At 39.7% G+C, this 24,940-nt stretch overlaps 1 protein-coding gene and 3 non-coding genes across 4 annotated transcripts in view; 1 reads left to right on the top strand and 3 right to left on the bottom strand.

Moving 5' to 3' along the window:
* lama5 (laminin, alpha 5) overlaps positions 1–24,940 on the top strand; it is a 128,350-nt gene that overhangs the window by 68,765 nt on the left and 34,645 nt on the right. The window contains exons 7-32 of the mRNA XM_038721782.1: positions 1,316–1,431; positions 6,112–6,230; positions 6,547–6,637; positions 6,751–6,885; positions 7,084–7,143; positions 8,316–8,456; positions 9,709–9,846; positions 14,500–14,634; positions 15,493–15,627; positions 15,901–16,038; positions 16,279–16,331; positions 16,513–16,612; positions 16,737–16,789; positions 17,192–17,297; positions 17,441–17,540; positions 17,876–18,032; positions 18,898–19,036; positions 19,811–19,953; positions 20,654–20,757; positions 21,474–21,627; positions 21,832–21,995; positions 22,797–22,905; positions 23,168–23,265; positions 23,365–23,578; positions 24,345–24,471; positions 24,612–24,751. Coding sequence (XP_038577710.1) covers positions 1,316–1,431; positions 6,112–6,230; positions 6,547–6,637; positions 6,751–6,885; positions 7,084–7,143; positions 8,316–8,456; positions 9,709–9,846; positions 14,500–14,634; positions 15,493–15,627; positions 15,901–16,038; positions 16,279–16,331; positions 16,513–16,612; positions 16,737–16,789; positions 17,192–17,297; positions 17,441–17,540; positions 17,876–18,032; positions 18,898–19,036; positions 19,811–19,953; positions 20,654–20,757; positions 21,474–21,627; positions 21,832–21,995; positions 22,797–22,905; positions 23,168–23,265; positions 23,365–23,578; positions 24,345–24,471; positions 24,612–24,751 — 3,169 coding nt within the window. The remainder of the gene's footprint in view (positions 1–1,315; positions 1,432–6,111; positions 6,231–6,546; positions 6,638–6,750; positions 6,886–7,083; positions 7,144–8,315; positions 8,457–9,708; positions 9,847–14,499; positions 14,635–15,492; positions 15,628–15,900; positions 16,039–16,278; positions 16,332–16,512; positions 16,613–16,736; positions 16,790–17,191; positions 17,298–17,440; positions 17,541–17,875; positions 18,033–18,897; positions 19,037–19,810; positions 19,954–20,653; positions 20,758–21,473; positions 21,628–21,831; positions 21,996–22,796; positions 22,906–23,167; positions 23,266–23,364; positions 23,579–24,344; positions 24,472–24,611; positions 24,752–24,940) is intronic.
* On the bottom strand, positions 11,074–11,146 carry trnak-uuu. The gene has a single exon. It is a non-coding gene; the product is annotated as a tRNA-Lys (tRNA).
* trnak-uuu lies at positions 11,987–12,059 on the bottom strand. Its single transcript has one exon. It is a non-coding gene; the product is annotated as a tRNA-Lys (tRNA).
* On the bottom strand, positions 13,858–13,930 carry trnak-uuu. The gene has a single exon. It is a non-coding gene; the product is annotated as a tRNA-Lys (tRNA).

Below are 24,940 nucleotides of genomic sequence, written 5' to 3'. Positions count from 1 at the left end.
CAGACAGATTTAAAATGAAGTAGATAAAGAGAAAAATCAAGGATCACAAAACAGATGTATCTATTTATTTATTTATAGCCAAAAGGAACAGTTGTTAACATATAAAATCATTAGAAACGGTGTTAACGCTGATGTTAACAACCAACACCACAGTCCCTCAATTGATGCGGACAGCCTATAATATAATTTAAGGGTGCCAGAAATCCATTAGATCTGTCTTTTCTTCAGTCATCAACAGTTACACTTCTGTTGCATATTCCATGCATTTTCCTCAGTCATATCATCATCAATCATGAGACATCTAGAGGAGTTTTTAGGAATGTGGCTACAGAAGTGAGTCGTCAGCAAAAGCGCAGAAAAATGAAGACGTAAGCTAAATATTGCCTTAATGTGTCTGTTTGTACACTTGTGCACCTGTACCTTCAGGCACAGTTGGAATCAAACTACAGTCATAACATTTGTTTGGTGCTTTTTCAGTGGATTTCTTTCCCTTCGTTTTAATCACACTTCTCACTCCCTTGACTCCAGTCCTCTGTTTTGGTCTCTCTTTGACCGGTTAAGAGGACTCAGAGAGACGCAAGAATAGCGTTAAGAGGGTTTTTTCTCTCCCCCTGCTGTGTTTTGGCCACACTCCGCGGGCCGCAGGTTTACAGGCTAATCCGATTAAAAGCCGGGGTGAAGCAGTCAGCCACTGTCAATGAAGGAGAAAGATTAACTCCTTCATTGTTGGGGGGTCTATTTCCACTCTTTTCTTTTCGCTCTCTGTCACACTATTCTTTCTTTCTTTTCTTTTGAAGTGACAGTAGCAGGTTAAAAGGAAGAGGAATGTGAACTTTTGAGAAAAGTTCACATGATGTTTTACCCAAAGCACAATGGGCTTAGATAGGTACATACCATGGCATATTTCAACCTTTTGTGTCTCCAGTGTGTCTGTGTGGATAGGTATTACTCATGTTGTTGCGACATAAATCTTTTTACACAGACACATTGTGTGGACTCGCCTTCCTTTTGGAGACAAAACAAACAAGTCCCCATAACGTAATTCATTACATTTTAGCGTGAAGACGGTTAGGCCAGTAGTGGTTATAGTTACGGTTGGTGTAAATCTCCAGGAAATGAATGTAAGTCAGTGTAATGTCCTGGAATTAATGAAAACATTACAGTATGTGCGAATGCATGTCTGTCAAAGTGTAAAAGCAATACATTGAGAGGTGATTTCAAAATAAAACTTTAATTGTGTGTTATCACTGTAGGCTATAATTTTAAACCGTATGTCTGTTGATTTGTTTACTCATAATGTTGTTGTTGTTTACAGGCTACTGTGTGACTGTCAGCACAACACCTGTGGCGTGTCTTGTGACCAGTGTTGCCCTGGATACAACCAGTTACCATGGAGACCGGCCACGACCTACAGCGCCAACGAGTGTGAACGTGAGTACGGCCTGATACTGTGCACCGACTCTCACACTCCAGCATATATGGAAGAACCCGTGCTTGTTCTCACACACACACACACACACACACATAATCAGTGATCCCAGCAGAGGAATGTGTTTTCTTTCATGCGTTGGTTCAACAGAACTAGTTGGCCTTAATTTACTGAAGCTGAACAGACACATGGGCTGCAGTGCTGCTCCTACTGTAGCTTCACACACGCACATCAGAAGAGTGTCTCTAGAAAATGCTTTATGGTTTTGAAAAAAAATGCTTCAGGCCTCCTGGTTAAATATACATACATTCAAATATATGCTACTCATGCTCAATAGATTTTGAATATCTCCATTATTTTCATGCCATATTTGTGCTGGGAGATGATGCCTCTCCATTTGGAGATGTTCCACCTGCGAGTAGATCCACACAGCACTGATGGTGTGGTGTGAAGTTATTACAGAGGAAAGATATATGGAAAACACCTCTTGGCTCCGCAGTTAATGATTGGATTACTCAGGCTGGATGAAAAGCATTGCATGGGAATCATTTATTAACGGGCCCTGATAATGGGAGCCATAGGAACCACTGTTCTTTAAGAGCCTTTTCCTAGTTTTCCTCTTTTTCATACACTCAGTTTTTCTCTTTTTACTTGTGGTCTTGTATTTAACTTCTTCCTAACCCCTTGTTTTGAGTTTTTAGTAATTAATTTTATTCATTTTGGAGTTGCAACAATTAGTCGACTCATCGATTAGTTGTCAGTTATTAATAATATATCACAATTTTTGATAAAAGATTAATCATTTTGAGTCATTTTAATTCTAATTAATTCTAAGTAAAATGTCTAAATTCTTTGATTTCAGCTTCTCAAATGTGAATATTTTTGGTGTCTTTGCTCCTCTTTGACTGTAAACTGAATATCTTTGGGTTGTCGACAAAACAAAACATTTGAGTATGTCATCTTGGGCAATGATCAACATATATCACGATTTTCTGACATTTTATGGACCAAACAACCAATCGATTTATCAAGCAAACGATCATCAGGTTAATCGATAATGAAAATAATCATTAGTTGTAGCCCTAATTTAGTCTATTTCCGTATTTTCTTGACGTTTCTTTACTTATCTTTGTATAAACACTTTTCATAATGACAAAATTGTAACTCACAAAAATATCTTTATAATAATAATCTTTATCAGACAATTGACACACAAAAAAAAAATGACACACATTTATTAAAAACCCATACCTTTACTTTCAGGATGGTTTTTAAGATTTGACACATTTTTAAAATGTAATTTAGTCATTTAAAATGTGGAAAAAATGCTTTTTGTGTTATTTCCTGCATGCACACACTCAGGCATTATTTATCTTTATATACTCAAGATTTACAAAGAACAATTAAGTGTCAGTATAAAACCAAAACTCAGACTGTGTCCTATTGCAGTCTGTCGAGTGTGTTCGTGTTATCAAAACTCCGGTTATATTTACATGTGAGAGCCGTCTGTTATCAAAGCTGCAGTTATATTTAACAAGGGACAACACGGGTATCACAAAGGCAAAAAGGTCACTACAAGGCAAAATGATATAAACAAAACTACAGAGAAAGGCGGATGCAGGCATTTGCTGCAGCGCTGCAAGTTTGTTCTTTAATATGTAACTGTTACTACAGCTCTAGAGTGAGACTAAAGTAAATCAGGTTCTGTTCATACTGCACCTGGAAATGTTTCTATCAGGATTTTTTTTATTTATATGTATATATATACCACGAGTATAATAACATATAAGATAAATGCATGGATCATCTTTCTGTCCTGTGAAAACCATGTATCTCCAAAATGTTAAACCTATCAAACTTTTCATGAGGTAAGAACAATTTCTATCTTTGTGACATATTATATTTAAGATCACCCGATGGGTTTTATGTCATAATATAAAGAAGTAGGTGTGTTTTCCCAACCTATAAAAGAACACTTAGTTCTTGAATGTATCTGAAAAAATTCTAAATCACCAAATCTAGAGATACATGGTGACTACATGGTAGCTCAGATTGTAACCTTGAACAACAACTAAAGCGTGAGACCTGTGATTTTTTTCAGCCTTTTTAAAACGTCTGATGAAAGTAACCATTTATGAGAAACTTTATAATCCAGCTGAGACTAGTGGAGCAGAGGGCAGCTCTTCGGGCAGGATTTTGTCCCTGTTCACAGGTTGAGTTATTCTGGTCCGCTTAGTTTATCACTCGCCTGACTCACTGCAGTAGATCCACAATAAAGGACCTTTTAGAGTTTTGAGGGTTGGTTTCAAAAAATGAAACAACTAAAATGTGCCTCAAGTCTGAGGAAAAACACTCTGTATTATCAGGAGCTGCAGGATAAAGGAGCACTGGTTTATTCAGCCAGCACCTCTCAGGCGCTGAGGGTCAGATAAGAACAAAAAGCTCTATCAGCTTTTCACTGACTCTGCATGAAGAGTAAAGGTTGACCTGGGTTTTATGGATGTGTGCATTGTAAGCATGCAATTCTGTTTCTTTATCACATTTTAAATAAAGAGATGTATGTAATCTTTTTACTGTAGGGGTATTTGTACAATGATATAGACAAGTTTAGGCCGTTAGACTTCCGTTATTCTTTATTCATATAATCAAAGGCAAAGGAATCAGTTTGACAAGCATACATAACATAAGTACTTTTCTTGTCGTCTCCGCTGGTTTTCTGGCTATGTCATGGTAATGACTCCAGGAAGTCATTCGCCCCCGCCCAAGAAATAGACCTGCACATATCTCCCAGGAAAACTAAAGATATTTGTTTTGTGTAAATTAAACAAATAAAATATTGATTTAGTGAGCTTTAGAGGTGCTGCTGGGTAGATTTTGTGTTGTTTTCGTCAGAGTCAGGCTAGCTGTTTCCGCTTGTTTCCAGTCTTTATGCTAATCTAAGCTAAGCTAACCGACTAAATATTTCTGAACAGTCGAGTGGTATCGATCTTTTCATCTAACTCTCGAAAGGAAGTAGCTTGTGTTTCCGTTCCTCTTTATTGACAAACTCAAGATCATCAGTTACACAGGAACTAAACGTGTAATTTGGCAATAGTAGCCTATTGTTTATCTGGTACATCCTGTATTTATACAGCCAAATGTACATATAACCATCTGCCTTCAGAGCTGTTTTCAAAGAAATGTCAGCTGTATGGGAGGTTGTAAAAAGCAAGACTGAAGTTGAAAAGATTATACGTTGAACCCTAGTGAAACCAGATGGTAATGCAAAGCACACACACAAACATTTTATTTTATTAGGTCATAAAAAGGTGACGTTGTGTTTAAAGATAAATAATCAAGATGTTTGTCTATGTGTGATTCATTTAATTCTTCAAATTTACATGGGTGTCATGTCATGTTACAAACAAAAAAACTGTGCCAGAGTGCGAGAGCAACTGCACCAGTCTTTGATCACTGTCTTTGATCAGACATGAAATAACCCCCTTTATGATTCATAAAATATCCCCAGCCTTCCCCTGTCTGCTTCAAACTACAAACAATCTGATGACTGACTTTCATCAAATGTCCCGTCTTGAAATGATTAAGCTTGTGTGATTATGTTAATTGCAGCTTCTCTCATTCCTGTCTTTTATGATTTGTTTGGAAACATGCTGAATAGGATCCTCAGCAGAGCATGTAATCTCCCACTGTGAATGAACACCTGTCAGAGGAAACAGGTTTCAAAACATATTTGAAGTGACTTGAAGTGAGGCTGAGATTAATGTCTGAGGTTGGTTAATGCTGTATGTCACATAACATTTTGTGTGGCTGTGATACTGAGGGGTTTTCTGTCCATATTCTAAGTGAAACAGATATCTACTACTGTATTTATTAGTAATTAAGTGCTAACTAACTGCTTGGTGTGTTTTCCTCCTGTCCTCAACTTTATTCTAATTTCTCTTCTTCTCCTGCTTCATATCTCTGGACTTAAAGCAGTTTTTCTCCCTGAGGTGAAGTGTTGTTTCAGAGTGCTTGATGTGTTTTTTGTTTTGTTTTTTTTGTTGAGTCACCTGCTTGTGAACAGATCTGAGGTTGGATACTCTTTAGTTAATGATGTCTATGATTTCCATTATACAATTATATTGTGACAGCAAGGTTATTATTCTTCCTTCGTAAAATTTTTACTGGCTCCTCATACTTATTCAATAATAATGAAACAAAATAATCAAAGAACAGGCTTTTCAACTAAGAGAATTTATTTATATCTCTCATTCTTTATGAAAACAGCCAGACAAATAACATAAGTACGTAAAATATGTGAATAAATTATTTTGCATTTTAATAAGGCTATAACTATATACAAAATGTTAAAATGTGTCATTGTCAAGATATTTGGGGTCTGGGGAAGAAGAGTTTGTGTTAACACTGCACCACTTAAATTTTTGAAAGTCGGTTTGATATGACAAATAAAAAATTAATAATAACTCAAGGACTACTTATTAGCTTTTTCTGGAGCTTTTCAGCTGAATCTCACGGTCTTCATCAGAAGACAGAGTTTGCTCAGTTTTCATCCCCAATTTTCAAACTTACCCTGATTTAGTTTGACCGTTGTTTATTAGTGTTTTGTTTTATCTTGCTAAAATAACACTGCAGTTATTTGTGCTTGTTGCTGTGCATTACCTGCCGTTAATTGTGTGTTTCAGCGTGTAACTGTCACCGTCACTCGTTTGACTGTTACTACGACCCTGAGGTTGATCAGAAGAGAGGCAGCTTAGATATCCATGGAAACTACAGAGGAGGAGGAGTCTGCCTCACATGTCAGGTGATCAAAACTCTGTTTTATTCTACTCTCCTATTTATTATATTACCTGTTCCACTTATGGAATATTTAAAAGCGTGGCAAAATTAGATTCATTTAATAATTAAATGTTACATCCTGTTATGTTGCCTATGTGTCCTGATTGCGGAACAATTATGTGAAAGTTTGAACATTTGCATAATATACAATATAAGTATTGTAACTGTAATCTTTTTTGTACGCGGATCTTCCCTGAAGTAATCAGTATGCATTGTTGAGTTTTGTTGCTGATTACAGTCCTGATGAGCTAACTGTAAAACTGGAAACTCCGCCCTTTCAGCATCATACCACTGGAGTCAACTGTGAGCGCTGCGTCCCCACCTACTACAGGTCACCTGACCACCCCATCGAATCCCCACTGACCTGCTCTCGTGAGTGACAGCTGTCTGCCAAATAATGAGCAAATGCAAATATAATATATCCATCTTTTATGTCATATCTTTCTTTTTTCTATTTATATCTTCCTCCTTCTGCCCCCCTGCAGGCTGCAACTGTCAGTCAGAGTTTACAGACGGTACCTGTGAGGATCTGACTGGTCGCTGTCACTGCAAACCAAACTACACTGGAGAGAACTGTGACTCCTGCGCCAGCGGCTTCATTAACTTCCCTGATTGTTACCGTGAGTTACAGCAAGAGAAACGCCTCATAAAACTGTCTGAGCTTTGGTGTTCTAGGTGTCCAAAGAGACGGGACAAAGCATTCAAATCCACCTCCTATGTAAAAATATAAATTGAATTAAAGATTAGATAAAAAAGATTGTTTTTTTTATTATTTCCCTGCTTTCTAATCTCCTTCTCTCTCCCTCTTTGTTCATCAGCCATCCCAACTTATCCCAACAACAACAATGGTGAAGCCAAACCAGCGGGAGAGATCATAAGTAAGACTTTAAATTCTACCTTTCCTTTTTGCTGTAGTGTCCTTTCATTTTTATATTAAATAAATTGTTGCTAAATTAAGCATAAGGATCGGGTTCAGTCCAAAGAAAAGTCTAAACTTTGCAGAAATGTGCATAGAGGTTAGTCCCAGCGTTTAAAAGGTTGATATAATATAATGGAAAGTTAATAAAATATGATCAAATGAAAGAAATGTAAAAAAAAAAAAAAAAAAATAGAATGACGAAACAAACTGATGACTGGTTGTGACTCATACTGTTTCTGCATTTTCCCATGATCTCCTCTCACCTGCTCAGCTGTTGATGTTTATGGTGAAAGTCAGATGTTTGGGGGGGGGGGGTTGGGAAAATCACTGTGGTGTGAATGGAATTTCAGTGGAATGTGATAAGCTGGACCAAAACACTATTCAGTCCAACCTCATGGATACAAGCATGGTTCGAATTAAGGGGGATTGAAGGGATCTGCCCCCTTCAGTAAGACTTACACCGAAAGTACACTGACTCCGGCTATGGCGCATTATGGCTGCGCCACGGTTTTGATCCGTCCATAGCCCGGCCACTGGAAGAGTCTCAGAAGTGTTTCAGCAGTGTGTGTGCAGCCTGCCCCACGTTATTAGCATAGCATTTTTTTTTACTCTGGAATTTGGGCAAAGTAATTAAAACATTTTTAAATAATGTGTTATTTCAAATGTATGACTACTACTTTATTGAACGTAGTTGAAACCTAAAACTTGAAATTATAAGGGTTAGGTATTAGTGATGAGAATGCATCCTGTGTTTTGTGATATGGGGAACCCATGAACTGTTATTTATTATCATCTACAGACTTCAGACATTACATTAAACAAGTAAAGGATATTATAAGCATTGGAAGACCTTTTATTCACTGAAGCGTGTGCTGCTCTGTACTGGGTTTCCTTTATAACCTGGGAAACAAATTGACCCACTAGATTGTCATTGTACAATTCACACTCTGGATAGATGTTAGTCTGGTCTACATAACCACCAGCGGTTCTGCTCATATCAGCCTGTTTGTGTTTGGTTTACTGAGGGGAGTTATGTTTGTGATATATATAAGTAATTATCTCCCAAGTCACATAACTTTATTGACAAGAAACATTACTGCCAATAAGCCTGTTTATATTCTCTTTCTGCAGACTGTGAGTGCAGTGCAGCTGGTACTGTTGATAACTCCTGCAGGCCGGATCCCCGAACTCGGACCTGCATCTGTAAACCAGGTTTCACTGGTGACCACTGCGACACCTGCGCTCCTGGTTTCTATGGACTCAACTGTCAGGGTGAGAGACAGTTACATGGATAGACAAATAGAAGAGTATATTAAGGCTGCAACTAGTGATTATTTTCATTATCGATTAATCACTGCATTCTTTCTCTATCACCATAAAACTTCAATTAATTAAAATGGGCTTTTATTTTCTAAATCACTGAACTCATGCTGCCTATATTTGTGACAGGTGTCTACTGTATATGGGACAGGCCTTTAATTCCTTTAACATGCCGGTAAATCTGAATGAAATCTGAAATTAAATGCTCAATTTTTACGTAAAATTAACTAAACGATTGAAATTGTTGAGAATCTAACTGAACTGAGGTGTAGCATGTCCGTATTGACAAATCTTTAAAACACTTGCACAATTTTAACAGTTTAGAACTAGTTTAAGCAGGTGCCCAGGTTGGCTTCAAGTTTTTTTTTTACATCTAAAAAACTTATTTAAACCAGATGGTATCTAATTGAGACCTGCGTTTATTTATCAAAACGTGTTGCCACACTAGGCAAGTGAAAGGGTCAGGGGTCTAATTGGGACTAGACTTTAGTAATAAATAAAGTTTCACAGTAATTATTCCTTTGGTCTATAAAACATGAGAAAACACTGAAAAATCACATCAAAAGCACCTGTTAAAGCTCAGGTGAAAATGATGCCTTTACATGAGTCCAACAATTACACCTCCTCACTTTCTCGAGTAACAAAAGACACTAAACAATATTTGGTTTAATGATTTTACATTGCATAATCGTGACCTAATAAAGTATGAAGCTTCAGATGATGATCTTGTCGCCACTCAAAGCCATCAAATCAAAATCAGTGAGCTTTAATTGAGGAATGTGTTGTTTAAATCAGCAGAGTTTGATGGATTTGTTCTACTCACATTCTCACACATACAAAAATACAAAAACACAAACAGAGGCAGGAATTCCTGGCACTTTATTTATCGTTTGTTTGTTTATTTATCCTGTGTTAGTTTACCACCCAGGAGCTGCCTTACCCCCCCACACACACACCCACACACACTCCTGAATAAACAGCATTCCACTATGCTGTGTAAATCAATGTATATAGTTTAACACCTTTCCGTTCAGTCTGTGAAGCTGGTAAACACAGTCATCAATAAATGAAATGAAAAATACTCACTCGGACATATTGTTCACTTTTCTTGTCCCTTTTTGTCTTTCTGTCTTCAAGAAGTGTTATTTATCAGTCTGTGTGTCAGGCTGTTATTTCTCTAACTTTTGTGTGTTTGTTCCTCCAGCCTGTCAGTGCTCAGGTCCCGGCTGTCTGGATGGATCATGTGACTTTGTGACCGGTCACGCTGTGTGTCGAAGTGGTTTCCAAGGTTATGAGTGTGATCAATGTGCACCGGGCTACTTCAACTACCCACTGTGCCAACGTGAGTCATCAGCCAAGTGCTTCGGTTTCTTAGTATATAGTGAGCCTTTAGATAAATGTATTGGCAATGATACTGTCAATATGGCATTATAAAAACATACAGTATTTATCTTCAGTCATTGTTTATTATTCGAAAATAGTCTAAATTAAAACAGGAGTCAGAATATAAGGACCCCATTTACACTATTAGCATGCGATCTGTCTTAATAATGTAAAGAAAGCTAAACAGGGATGGAAAGATATTCCTGGGAAGTCTGGAAGTTCTGTGCTAATCAACAACATCAAACACTGCAGACCCAAGAAGCTAGTCGCCTGAACAGGGACTTGAACCCTGGACCCTCAGATTAAAAGTCTGATGCAGTACCGACTGAGCTAAGTCAAAATCCCAACTGAGATACTAATACATGCCACCTTCTTGTGAAGTGGAGGAGGGTCAACCCCGATTTGCAATAAGCCTGGGAAAACGACCTTATTGGCAGTTAGTATACAAGAAATACATCATCTTTACTTCACCAAGAAGTCCTAGCACAATCTGACAGGACTCAACAAGTTTATCACCCTTATTACCCTTAAAAGGCTTTCTGCAAACTTGCAGCTAAACCGTTATGATTTGAATAACACTGCTTAAGTGCAGAAGTTGTTGTACATCTGGCACTTTTAACAGTTAACAATCAGCTTTAGATCCATTACCACCTTCTTCTCAACTGGAGAAGGAAGGCATCTACACCCGGGTTGAGAAGCCATCGCTGAACAGAGGAGGGGTCTACGCCACCACTTATCCCCCACTTACAATGCTGTCCTTTCATCACTTCCCAGGAAACTCAACAAACGTAACCTATTGGCCTCAGGTGAAGATGCCAACAATGGTTGTTCAGTCTTGGCCTCGGGTAGTCCTAACGACCATAACGACGTCGTTACGCCAGCCAGGAACATTAACAAACCAGCGGTATCGAAGATCCTGGCAAACGACCCCACTGAGGTTAAATAGCTTTGGATGAGGGACGAAACGTCTTCCAGTATCTTCAACCAAGTCCAGTTGCCCTTGACTTTAACCTTCATTGGATAACTATGACCTGGATGACTGAGAATCTTCACAGACAATTAAAGTGTCCTAATGTCAAGGGTAAACAGGGCCTTTCAAACTTGTGGACTTAACATGGATGTTGTCGGGGAGTCTGAAATTCTGTCCAAATGCAGCATTTGAGCACTGCAGACCCAACAAACTAGTCGCCTGAACAGGGACTTGAACCCTGGACCCTCAGATTAAAAGTCTGATGCTCTACCGACTGAGCTATCCAGGCTTCGAGAAGATGTCTCTCTAGAGGAACCTATCGTGCTAAATCCAAATCCCAATTTATATACTAATACACCAAGTACTAGGTGAATAGTGCACCTTGTTGGCAGTTAGTATACAAGAAATATATCATCTTTACTTCACCAAGTAACTGGAGGAGGGTCAACCCTGATTTGCAATAAGCCTGGGAAAACCACAATAGATTGCAATCAGATTTGTGATCTGGCCAGCAGAGATGCAAATATGCTAATCTCCTTTTATGTGCAATGAGAGTGCAAGTAAGCGGAGGTCTGCAAGTTGTGTCCAAATGCACCATTTTGTCATTCCAATACACCAAGAACTAGGTGAATAGTGCAACTCTTTGGCAGTTAGTATACAAGAAATATATCATCTTTACTTCACCAAGCAGTCCTAACACAATCTGACAGGACTCAACAAGTTTATCACAGTCTGACACAAAGACCCTTAAAAGGCTTTCTGCAAACTTGCAGCTAAACCGTTATGATTTGAATAACACTGCTTAAGTGCAGAAATTGTTGTTCGACTGGTACTTTTAACAGTTAACAATCAGCTTTTGTTCCATCACCATCTTCTTCTCAACTGCAGGAGTGTCAACCCTAGATTTGCAATAAGACTGGGAAAACCACAATGGATTGAAATCAGATTTGTGATCTGGCCAGCAGAGACACAAATATGTGGCAACATGCAATTAAAGTGTCCTAATGTCAAGGGAAAAGAGGGCCTTAACATGGATGTTGTCGGGGAGTCTGCAAATTCTGTCCAAATGCAGTATTATTTTATCCATGCACATTGACTGTATCGAGCACTGCAGACCCAAGAGACTCATCGCCTGAACAGGGACTTGAACCCTGGACCCTCAGATTAAAAGTCTGATGCTCTACCGACTGAGCTATCCAGGCTTCGAGAAGATATCTCTCTAGAGGAAACTATCTTGCTAAGTCCAAATCCCAATTTATATACTAATACACCAAGTACTAGGTGAATAGTGCACCTTGTTGGCAGTTAGTATACAAGAAATATATCATCTTTACTTCACCAAGTAACTGGAGGAGGGTCAACCCTGATTTGCAATAAGCCTGGGAAAACCACAATAGATTGCAATCAGATTTGTGATCTGGCCAGCAGAGATGCAAATATGCTAATCTCCTTTTATGTGCAATGAGAGTGCAAGTAAGCGGAGGTCTGCAAGTTGTGTCCAAATGCACCATTTTGTCATTCCAATACACCAAGAACTAGGTGAATAGTGCAACTCTTTGGCAGTTAGTATACAAGAAATATATCATCTTTACTTCACCAAGCAGTCCTAGCACAATCTGACAGGACTCAACAAGTTTATATTAAAAGGCTTTCTGCAAACTTGCAGCTAAACCGTTATGATTTGAATAACACTGCTTAAGTGCAGAAATTGTTGTTCGACTGGTACTTTTAACAGTTAACAATCAGCTTTAGATCCATTACCATCTTCTTCTCAACTGGAGGAGGTTCAACCCTAGATTTGTAATAAGCCTGTGAAAACCACAATGGATTGAAATCAGATTTGTGATCTGGCCAGCAGAGACACAAATATGTGGCAACATGCAATTAAAGTGTCCTAATGTCAAGGGAAAAGAGGGCCTTTTAAACTTGTGGACTTAACATGGATGTTGTCGGGGAGTCTGCAAATTCTGTCCAAATGCAGTATTCTTTTATCCATGCATGTTGACTGTATTGAGCACTGCAGAGCCAAGAGACTCGTCGCCTGAACAGGGACTAGAACTAGGTGAATAGTGCACCTTGTTGGCAGTTAGTATACAAGAAATATATCATCCTTACTTCACCAAGCAGTCCTAGCACAATCTGACAGGACTCAACAAGTTTATCACAGTCTGGCACAAAGACCCTTAAAAGGCTTTCTGCAAACTTGCAGCTTAACCGTTATGATTTGAATAACACTGCTTAAGTGCAGAAGAGGGACGAAACGTCTTCCAGTATCTTCAACCAAGTCCAGTTGCCCTTGACTTTAACCTTCATTGGATAACTATGACCTGGATGACTGAGAATCTTCACAGACAATTAAATGAGAACACTGCACCACAGAGCGGAAAACATACCAACAAGCGCCCAAGCCAGAGAGAAGGAACAGAACCACCTGAAGGGGGCACTTACAGCCTGTGGATACCCTAAATGGACCTTTGTGAAAACAGCCACAAGATCCAAGAAGAACAAAACTACAGGGGAGGAGGAAAAGAAGGTCAAACGCAACAACATTGTGATTCCATACGTGTCTGGAGTATCAGAGAAACTCAGGAGGATTTTCAACAAACATAACATCCCTGTGTTTTTTAAACCCAAGAACACACTAAGACAGATGCTGGTCCACCCCAAAGACTGCCCACCAAAACACAAGAAAAGCAATCTAGTGTATGCGGTCCAATGCAGTGAGGAATGCACAGACCTGTATATTGGGGAGACTAAACAACCACTACACAAACGCATGGCTCAACACAGAAGGGCCAACTCCTCAGGTCAAGACTCTGCAGTCTACTTACATCTGAAGGACAGAGGACACTCGTTTGAGGACCACCAGGTGCACATTTTAGACAGAGAAGATGGATGGTTTGAAAGAGGTGTCAAGGAAGCATCTACACCAGGGTTGAGAAGCCGAGTCAAATTCTGTCCAAATACAGCATTTGAGCACTACAGACCCAACAAACTAGTCGCCTGAACAGGGACTTGAACCCTGGACCCTCAGATTAAAAGTCTGATGCTCTACCAACTGAGCTATCCAGGCTTCGAGAAGATGTCTCTCTAGAGGAACCTATCTTGCTAAATCCAAATCCCAATTTATATACTAATACACCAATAACTTGCTGGATAGTGCACTTAGTTGCCAGTTAGTATTCAAGAAATATATAATCTGTACTTAACCAGGCAGTCATTGCACAATCTGTCACGATTGAACAAGTTTATCACAGTCGGACACAAATGTTGACGGTATCAAGCACGGCAGTCACAACAAACTAATCGCCTTAACAGGGGACTTGAGCCCGGGACTCCAAAATCCAAGGCTCTACCAGCTGAGCTATCCAGGCTTCAAGAATTGTTTCTTAAGGAAATGATCACGCTTAGTCCAAATCCTAGTTCCTATACTAATACACCAAGATCCAGGTGGATTGTGCAATTTGTCTGCAGTTAGATACAATAAAATATATAATCTCTCATTCACCAGGCACTCATAGCAAAATTTGATGTGGCCCAACATCAGTCAAAAACAATTAGATGAATATGTTTGGTGTACAACTAAATCCTGGTTCCATCAAAATAAAGACACCCTCTGTGTTTCTGTCTTTCTCTCTCCAGTGTGTGGTTGCAGTGCAGTCGGCTCTCTGCCTCAAGGCTGCGATGCGTCGGGTCGTTGTCTGTGTAAACCAGAGTTTCAGGGTCCTCGATGTGAACAGTGCAAATCTGGATTCCACTCCTACCCCAACTGTCAAGGTACACACACACACAGAAACACATACACATAAAGAAAAGAAAGTGATTAAATGCATGTGTTACTTCTGATCCCTGCATGCTGAAATAAAAAGAGAGATATCCTGTTGGATGTATGGACTCACATATAGAGACGCACATGGAAACACTTAACTTGACGCACCTTCTAATGAAGTGTTATATTGCTTTGTTAAGTTTTATGTTGCTTTATTCAGGCTCTTCCTTTTTTTATGTGAAGAAGAATAGATCCAGCGGCAGAAATGGACAGAAAGTTAAATAATACAGTTATATAACAAAAGGAAACTAGATTACTCTAAAAAAAATGGGACAGGGTTGGTTAGAGGGTTGCTAGTTTGAAACCATGGAGTGGGTTGAGAAAAAAACAACTATGCATTCTTCTCCCACAACTGGCTGTAGACAATTCTATGATTTTATTTAATACCTAAACTTGGCTGAATAATTTAAAATATATTGAAGAGAAGCAGAATCAATTATAGTATGTAGGTCTATTTATGTGCTCTTGTGTTCTCTATGATAAATTTGATAAAACACTAAATACGCAGCCTGAATCAGTAGAATTTGTTGGTACCCTTAAATCAGAAAATGTATTCCAACAGCCAGAGGATGTCTCTGATGGCTGCTCTAAATAAACTTTTACTAGCCTACTGTGAATTAGATGTAAGATTCTTGTGAGAATGATACATTGCATACACAAATAGCATAACAATGTATTGTGGCGGCGTTTTTGTTCAATTGTTGAGACATCAGTGTTATCCATCAGTACCAATTGATCGACTGCTTGCCTTTGATAACTTTCTCTTATTTTTCCTGTAACAAGATGTGTCACTTTTTTTTTCTCAGTGTGCACCTGTGATCCTCGCACCTCATTGGGCGCCAGCTGCACTGCGTCAGGTCACTGCCACTGCCAGCCTAATTACAGCGGAGCGTCATGTGATCAGTGCGCTCCTGGTTACTATGGTTACCCAAGCTGCACACGTAAGTCACTGATCTTTAAAGGCGCCTTAAAACTCCCGCCTGGTTTCTTTTTCAATCAAAATATACATGTTTCTGATGCTCTAATCTCTCTCAGGAAGTTATTTCACCGGTTTACCTTTTGGTCTACACATGTGGACAAAATAATAGAATCAGCTTAACTTCTTTTGAAGCTTGTACATGATACTTAGTGGCAGGCAGCTGAATGAATCAATAGATATTAATCAATAGATGAGACAGGTTAATAACTAGAGGTTGATAATGTGTGTGTTCCAGCCTGCCATTGTTCTGGAGAGGGCTCCCGCTACACCAGCTGTGACCAGGTGACCGGACAGTGTGTCTGTCTGCCCAACGTGGTGGGACTGAGGTGTGACAGCTGTGCACACGGCTCCTACGGCTTCCCCAACTGCCAAGGTAATAACGCACACAGGGTAAACACAGCGCAAATTCTCTGTGTGCCTAAAATAATGAAAGTGAGGTGTGACAGCTGCAGTGAATGTGACCTTCAGCTAAACACATACACGCAAACGCACGCACACACACAAGCATTACAAACTATTACAACTTACAATACACTTCCAGCGAGCCTAAACACGAGTATTAACTCATTTTATCCCACTGTAAAATATGTGTTCCTTTCTTTGTCATTTAAAGCTGGTACCTGCCACCCTGCCGGCTCTGTTCAGTATGAGGTGCAGCCACCAGTGGTAAGTTTTCGTGTGTTGTTCAGGTAATGTTTGTAATTGCTTTGTTTTACACTTTTGGTCCCGGTTGACACATTTCTGTTTATATGTTGTGAATTAGACTGGGGGTCTTTATGAGTACGTACTCTAACAGGAAGGTAGGAACAGACTTTTCGGTTTATTTTCCTGTTAATCATCTTCTTAGGGCCAGTGTGAGTGCCGTCATCATGTCGAGGGCCCTGCTTGTGACAAATGTAAACCTCTGTACTGGAACCTCTCCCCTGACACTCCTGATGGATGCTCCAGTAAGACATACTACAAACACACACACACACACAATCACACATTACACATGTGTTTCACTAGTTTGAATGCGGTAAATGGAGTTCATAAATGAACTGAAGCCTGTGGGTCTGCTTTCTCCTGCAGACTGTGAGTGTAACATTGCGGGGACTGTCAGCAGTGTTGCTGAATGTGCACAGGTGAGTTAAACTGCTTTTCCTCCTCTGGAATAAACTTCCAGTCTATAAAAATGTTTTTTATTTCCTGAGTATTAATACTGTTGTGAAGAAGTTAATATTTGGTATTATGCATTTAATTGCACATAGGGTCCATTTTTTAAGTTGCGTCCTTTTCTGTGTGTGAAAAACAGTATTAGATGCATTAGTATATGAAGTTTTAGAAGGTATAATGGTTACACATGTTGTTTGCATTGAATTTCGGTGTTGAATTTTTGATAATGTTGTCTCCGTTTTTGTACGTTATTAAATAAACAATATGATGATCAATAACGGGCCTTGTCTTAATAAAAGCCCTGTAAGATCTGTCTCTATGCTCCCTGTTATTATACCGATATATAATAATCTCTTTCTTGTTTCTGGCAGGAAACTGGTCAGTGTCACTGTAAGCCCAACACTTGCAGCGGAACCTGCTCTACCTGTAAAGATGGCTACTACAATCTGCAGGAGCACGACTACTTCGGCTGCCAGGGTGAGAATTCATCATGACAATGTTAGAAAGTGTTGAATAACACTTTAAAGTCATTGCTGGCTTCCCCTTAAAAACAAATGTTTGAGATGTGTGATGCTGGCTTCTTGTATTTGTTGATCTAGTGTTTGCATTTGTGTGTATAGGTTGCCAGTGTGACATTGGAGGTTCAGCAGGTCAGTCTTGTGGAGAGAGGAATGGCCGTTGTCGCTGCAGGCCCAATGTTGAGGGACCGAAGTGCAATCTGTGAGTGCAACAGCAGCTAAAGAGACCTGAAAAAAGATGCTGCTGCTTGACTATCCTTCCATCCCTAAATGTTTATAAAGGAAGGTTTTTGTTTTGGATGGGGTTTTTTGCAATCGCTTTTTGTCTCCTTCTACTTTCTGGTAATGGGTAATTAATTTCACGCAAAGTAAAATACAATAGGAATTTAACAAGACATCACAATACAAATAAAATTTAGATAAAGTTATTAGCACATAAATGAAGAAATTTTAAAGTAAGACCACTGTTTCCCCAGCCCATCACTTTTTTAAAATTTCATTCAGACTGTTTGTCTCTATGTTCGCTTTTGTCTGCAGACCTCGTCCAGATCATTACTTCCCTGACCTCCATCATCTTCAGTTTGAGATTGAGGAGGGAACACTACTGGATGGCCGACCGGTACGATTCGGGTACAACCCTCTAGAGTTCCCAGACTTCAGCTGGAGAGGCTACGCTCAGATGTCCCCCATCCAGGTAGGAACGTTACTTTTTACCCCTCACCTCTGACCTTTGGTCCACATAGTTAGGTTGGATGTGTCAATATCTTGCGCTGATGGATTAAAGATAAAGTTACAGCATTTTAAGAAACTGCATTTGGCTTGAAAGAAAGTAGTGCTTTGCTGTTGTTGTTGACTAATGTTAACGATTCATTATGAGAATATACAGATATCAAATACATATTTTCCAATTTCTTGCCATGTCACAGATTTCTTTCCTGATACATAAACTATAGTAAAAATATAGAAAATGTATTTTCTTATATATCTTGTGTGAATAATGAAATACATATTTTTGTGACTGTGGCCTCTTGCACCATGGCTTAATGTTGTGTAAACATTTAAAGGGATATTTCTCTTTGGTAGAATTACTTCTCAGCACATATATCCTCCAAAGGACATGGGAGTTTTAACATTTTATATAACTAAACATTTACTTACTTCTCTGTGGATAGAGTAGTTTACAGAACTTATGTTAAAATTCTATTTCTAATCTTGATATGATACTAAAATAGCAAGCTTGTCATTTAGTTGATTCTGTTTAACGATATTAAGAAGCTCCAAAAGCATTAAGTGGCTCTTAGGTTAATTACTTATGCTCATATAAATGTGCTAAAAAGTGGAAATCCAAAGAGAAAAATGGTGGGTTATATTTGGGCGTAAAAGTGTATCTTGGTGTGCTGGTGTGCTTTTTGTGGTGAAGGAATTAAGGTTTTGCTTGGTATTTTCCGTTTCCCCCTCCCTCCACCATTTCTCTTCTCATTTTCCTGCACCCTGTTGTTGCACCTTGTGTTGTGATCCAATCCTTCCTCCCTTTTCCTTGCTTGCTGGTCCTTTGGCAGTCCAAAGTGTTGGTGTCGGTGTCGGTGAGCTCTCCAGACCTCTTCCGTGTGGTGCTACGCTATGCGAACCGGGGGGGTTCAGATGTTCTGGGCAGGGTGTCGGTCATAGAGGAGGACTGGAACTACTACTGTGGTAACTGTAAGTGCTGGGCTCTTCCTCTTTCTGGCCTCCTGTCAATCATTCCAGCATTGGAAAAGGAAGTATTGGAAGAGGAATGTGTCTGTTTTCTTGTCTGGTATCTTATCTGTCAGATGAAACAGATGGTGGTGGGATGTGTGTGGTGGTTGGTGGTTTTAAAGCGCTGTTGGTGGCTGCCTCTGCTACATCTTCTCTCACATTCAGGGCCACAGTTAAGGGCAGAGTTCAGAGATTTATAACTAAGAGTTAATACCCTCTACCCTTCACACCTCCTCTTCTCCCCTTCCTACTCCCCCGCTACTTGGACCCTGTCCCTGTAGACTGCAGTGAAGCTTCAGGTTTATGTGAACGAGGCAGACGTCTATCTGACTCGCTTCATACTCAGATATGTAAACTCTGAGGGAACCACCTCCAACGGTAAAATAACAGCCTATCAGAACAACCGCAGAGGTAGGTTTCCACCAATCACAAGAGAGTGTGTCAGTGTGTGTTACAGAAAGCAGCAGTAGAAGAGATGAATGTGTGACTGTATGTCTGTGTTTTTTTGTAAGTAAATCCTGCTTACACTAAAATTGCATTTATTATTGCATTATATTTTAATTAGATTTTAATGTATGATGATAATTCTTTAAATGTTGAAGTTATGTTTTCCAATTTTCCAATTTCTGTTCCTCAAATGCATCTACACTACTCATTTAATTAACCCTTTTGATTGGTTTTCAGTTTTAATATCTAATACTATACATTTCTGGGGTGTGTGTGTGTGTTTTCTAGGTTCAGAGCAGTCCAAACAGATTGTCTTTGCTCCCAGCGTGGAGCCGACTTTTGTCAACGTTCCCCAGAACAACTTTGTGGAGCCGTTTGTCCTGAATCCGGGAACCTGGACTGTGGTTATAGAGGCTGAGGGAATCCTGCTGGTGAGACACGCACGCACACACTGCCAGCATTAGCCCAGAAAGCAAAGGGAGAGCTCTCATAATTATGTTTTAGTCACATTTTAGACAAGCTCAGACACAGGGAATTAGGGATTTGGACCCAGGCACAGAACACCTTGCTGAGCAGGTTCTGTTTCTCAAGTGAACAACTTAAAACCAATACGAGGGAAGCAGTATCCAACACTGGGACAGGCAATAATCCAAGGTCTGAGTGATCCAAAAATAAATCCAAACATGGCTAGAAAACACACAAAACAGTCAGGAACACTTGGCATGATACGAAGACAGACTCCAAAGGACCAGGGAAGCACACGGACTATATATACACAAACACAAGCTGGTTAACCACAGGTGAAACACATTATTAATTTCATTTACTTTTATACATTTGTAGCTGATGTTTTTATCCAAAAAAGACAGCATCCACATCACATGATTCACCCAGAGTGCCATGGTCACATGATGAGCTCGAGATATATTGTAAACATGGAAGGATTCTATGTCCGACTTTTGTGAATAAAGACAGACAGGAAATAAAGTAGACTTAGACACAAGAGGCAGACACTAACCAAACCTCCTATAAACATGTCAGCACAAGTTTAGAAGAAAAAGACATTTAAATTGCTTGTACTTTTTGTTTATATACCCAGTAACACCGTATTCATGCTCTGTTTCGCTTCAGGATTACCTGGTCCTGCTGCCCAGTGCCTACTATGAAGCTGCCATCCTGCAGATCAGAGTTACTGAGCCCTGCACCTACAGCTCTGTGCCTGACGCCAGTCAGAAGTACATATACGCAAATATTTTTCACTTAAATCAAGTAATCAATTAATGGAAAAAATTTCCAATCAAGTCAAGGACAGTTCCACATGTGTTTCTATGTCTAGCTACTGCTCTAATGTGCGATGAATGCAGGACTTTCTCAACTCTCATGTAAAAACAGGTTTTAAACTTTATACTACGATACTTTCACTTCTGTAAAGTTACTGTGAGGCTGCAGCCAGCAGGTGGTTAACTTACGTTAGCACAAACACTGTTAACCGGGGGAAACAGCTTGCTTGTCTCCGTCCAAAGCTAAAAACAAGAGTAAAAGAAGTGGTGGTTTTATGGAGGCTTAGGTCTTAGTTTTGTGACTATTTGGCCAAGCAAATTGAAGCAACTGCTGGCTGCTTATCTTCCCAGATGTGAGAGTGGCATTGATTTTCTCAGCAGAGTAAAAAAAAAAAAAGCATATTTCCAAATAAAAAGCATATTTCCAAAAATGTTGAAATATTCCTTTAGCAGAAATCTAATTCAGATCAACCTAATTATAATTCTAGGTCATGTTTTAATCCAAAATCAAACCTCCTCAGAGATGGGAAGAGCTGGAAAATATCCCTACCCTTACAATCTTACCATTGTATTCTTGTGAGGACATTAAGTTAATTTCTGTCCTTGTTAGGACACAATAAAAACACAACAATGTTTAAGAAGCCTGTCTGTTGCTCTCTGTGCTTGTCTAGCTGTCTGCTGTACAGGTATCTGTCTCTGGATTCCTTCCCTTCCATCTCCGGCAACGATGCCAGCTGCGTCAATGACAATCACCTGCCGCGCCCCTGCCCAACTGAGAGGGTCACCCCACGCCACCCCGACATGGCCGTCTGCAGTGGCTCTGATGTAAGAGAGGGGAATGGAGAGCGAAAATGTTTTTGCAGTGTTTACTGGTTTTTGAGTGGTAGAAACACAAAAGCTCGGAGAAAGCTTGAAAATGACAAAAGGAGTTTTACCCTCTCGAACTTTGGACACACAGCCTTATGCTCAGCTCCAAAACTGCAGCAGGAACAGATGTTTTTATAAATCAGTTTTCCATTTCTGCTGCAGATAAGCATCGAGCTGCGAGGGCGTCTGCCGTCTCCAGGTGATTACGTTCTGGTCGTAGAATATTCTAGCGAGGAAGAATTGCCACAAACTCTGTCTGTTGCAGTTAACATGCCGGGAGCGCGAACACACCGGCACCACGTCACCCTGCTGTACTGCAGATACAGGTACAAAGAAGATCTGTCCTGAGATTCTGTGCTTTTAACTTACTTAGTTACTTTTCACATAATGTTTCTAAAAATAACACTAATCTTAGATTTTTTACAGGTCTCTTGAATGAATGCAGGACAGGACAGAACAAAAGGATGTTTGTCATAGTCTGAAGTTGTCACGTTTGCACTCCTATTTTTTTTTTAAATGAATAAATTCAGGCCATCATCTCTGCTCTGTGGGGAAAAAACACAATGACCAATATCACTGCTGCTAGTAATAATGGTAGATTGCAGGTTATGTATGTTTACGGATCATATCGTGTGAAATCAGATGAGTTAACTAAAAAAAACATTTGGAACTTAAGAGGAATCCAAATATGCAGAAATCCTTTTTTGACTAGTAGTTTTTATTTCGTGATAGATTCAAGAACTGCACCCAATGGACAATCAAACAGCATTTATCATTAATAAAATACCTTTTCTTGCACATTTAAAAGCTCAAGCAGGAGCTCCACAACTGTTCAGAGACATTGGTGTTTCACAGTTTCAGTCGTCATTTTTACATTAGACAGGGGTGGAATACGATACGATATTACAGGATACAGTTAACAGGAAGATGAAACCAATCTGCTATCGTCTGCATGAATGAGGGTGTAAAAGAGGATATTGTGTTCTGGTCTGGCTGCAGTGAAAAGTTTGTGTATTTTACTGTAATGTGTGGACTCAGCTGGTTCACAGTTTACTGTTACCGTCTGTGCTTTATTAAGTACGTCAACAGCTCTTAATCACTGTGCCTCTGTGTGTGTGTTTGCGTAGCTTCCTGTGTCGAGTCGTGGCCATCGATGAACAGAACAGGGTGGCTGTCTTCTCCCTCCCCGCTGACGCCGAGATCCAGCTTATCTCCGACCGTGCAAGCTTCTTCCTGGTGAGAACAGCACCTACGTCACATGTTTCACCCAGAGTGCCGTGGTGATATTATGAGCTTAAAATATGTTATAAACATGGAAGGATTCTATGTCCTTAGATGACTTAAGGTATAAAAGAGATTTTCAAAATGTTAGTGTTTGGAAAGGGAGCCCATGTTGTGTACATGCCACAAAATCATTATATTTTTGATAAATTACCTAAATGATTTATCAGCTATCTAAACAAACAATGATGCAATGCGCTTTCTTTATTGTCTTTAGCACAAATTGTACCTGGTGCCTAAAGATCACTTTACCATGGAGTATGTTGAACCTAAAGTCCACTGCATCAGCACTCATGGACAGTTCTCACCTGACAGGTAAAGTAATAACTGTGCATACCGTAAAAAATCCTTTATAATTAAAAAAAAAAAAAAAAAAACTTCCAAACCATCTACCTTCTTCCTCTCTCTCTGTAGTTCCTCCTGTGTCCCCTCGCGTTTCCAGACCCCGTCAGACTCGCTGGTCCTGAAGGATGGCCAGAGCTCCTCCATGCAGGAGCCCATCCTGGCCTCCCCTGCAGCAGCTCCTCCTCTGCCCTTCCAGCAGAGAGACGAGCTGCCCTGGACGGGAGGAGACAGGCCTCCCCACGGAGCAGATAACAGCGACCACGTCAGGCTGGATTCACTGCAGGTACGAATGCTGATGGACCTAGCAGGCCTGCAGATATTAACATGCAGGACATGGCATTATATTTTTTTGAATGGATTAGATTAATTAGATTTTACTGCTTTTGTTTAGTCCATTTAGTCATTGATAAATAACTATTTTAAATATATTTGAGGAACTATTATCATGTATATTTTATGCTACTTTATTCTTCTACTTTACTGCTCTATAGTTTAGGCTATTACAGGAAAAATGAATAATTTAATAGAGTATGATTCCTATATATATTCCCATATAGTTTGAACTATCCAGCAAAATATAAAATATATTAAGTTGTTAAAATTAGGTTCCCCTGGACAAGCTGCAACAACTCTCTGTCCTCTTCTAAAAGTACTATTGACCCCAACATGTAAAGGTTCATTGGTAAAAGAAAACAGATGTCTAATAGCCAGCAGGTGTGGAACAGCTACATCTGGACTCATACACAACATTTTCAACACACATTTCCTGAGGTGTTCTTATCCGGTATGGACACCACAAGAGGAATAAGACAAGTCCATGCTGAGCTTCAGTTACAGGTTTAAGGAACCAATTTATTTTTTAATATACTCAAACTTTATTGGATGACATAACCAAAACCATCAGGTGCAAAAAAGTTTTTTCTCAAGCATGATTCAGAGCATAAAAAATAACCTGCGTGAGTGCTTGACTGATGTTGAAAATAAAAAATTCACCATCACCACATTTCTTTGTCTCATTGTCTCATTTCCTTCATCAACCCCTTACCCAGAATGCAGCGGTGTACTCCACCCGTGTTCATGCCCTGGGACGTTATGTCTTCATCCTCCACTATCACCAGCCTCTCCACCCCACCTATCCTGTGCAGGTTTACATTAATGGTGGACGAATCTGGCATGGTAAGAGTAAAAACTGAGTGCTGGAGATTAAAAAAAGCTGCAGGCAGTGCAGTCCTGTGTGACGGGACTGCTCTTATCTCAACATTATCAGTAAATACATTTGAATAAAAATAACTGATCTTTATTTTCCTGTGCCTCAGGTCACGCCAACGCCTCTTTCTGTCCCCACGCTTATGGCTGCCGTAACGTCCTGGTCTCTGAGAATCAGATCATTCTGGATGTGACGGACTACGAGGTCTTCCTCACAGTGCAGATACCTTCTGACAAGACACTGTGGCTGGTAAGTTTAACTGCCCTGCTTTTATTTTTCTCCTTTCTTCATCCAAAATGATCCTCCTCTGTCATCTCCTTACATTTGAGTTTCTCTCTGGAGTTCTTTGTGTCAAACACAAATATCTTCAGGTTGTCTTCCGTGTGGTTTCAGAATTTCTGATTACTTATTACACCTCTTCCTCTTCTCATCTTTTCA

Source organism: Micropterus salmoides, unplaced genomic scaffold (assembly GCF_014851395.1).
Source record: "Micropterus salmoides isolate LMB-PRFRI ecotype aquatic unplaced genomic scaffold, ASM1485139v1 Ms_hic_scaffold_16, whole genome shotgun sequence".
NCBI classification, from domain to species: Eukaryota; Metazoa; Chordata; class Actinopteri; order Centrarchiformes; family Centrarchidae; genus Micropterus; species Micropterus salmoides.
This window is presented reverse-complemented; position numbering and strand designations above follow the sequence as displayed.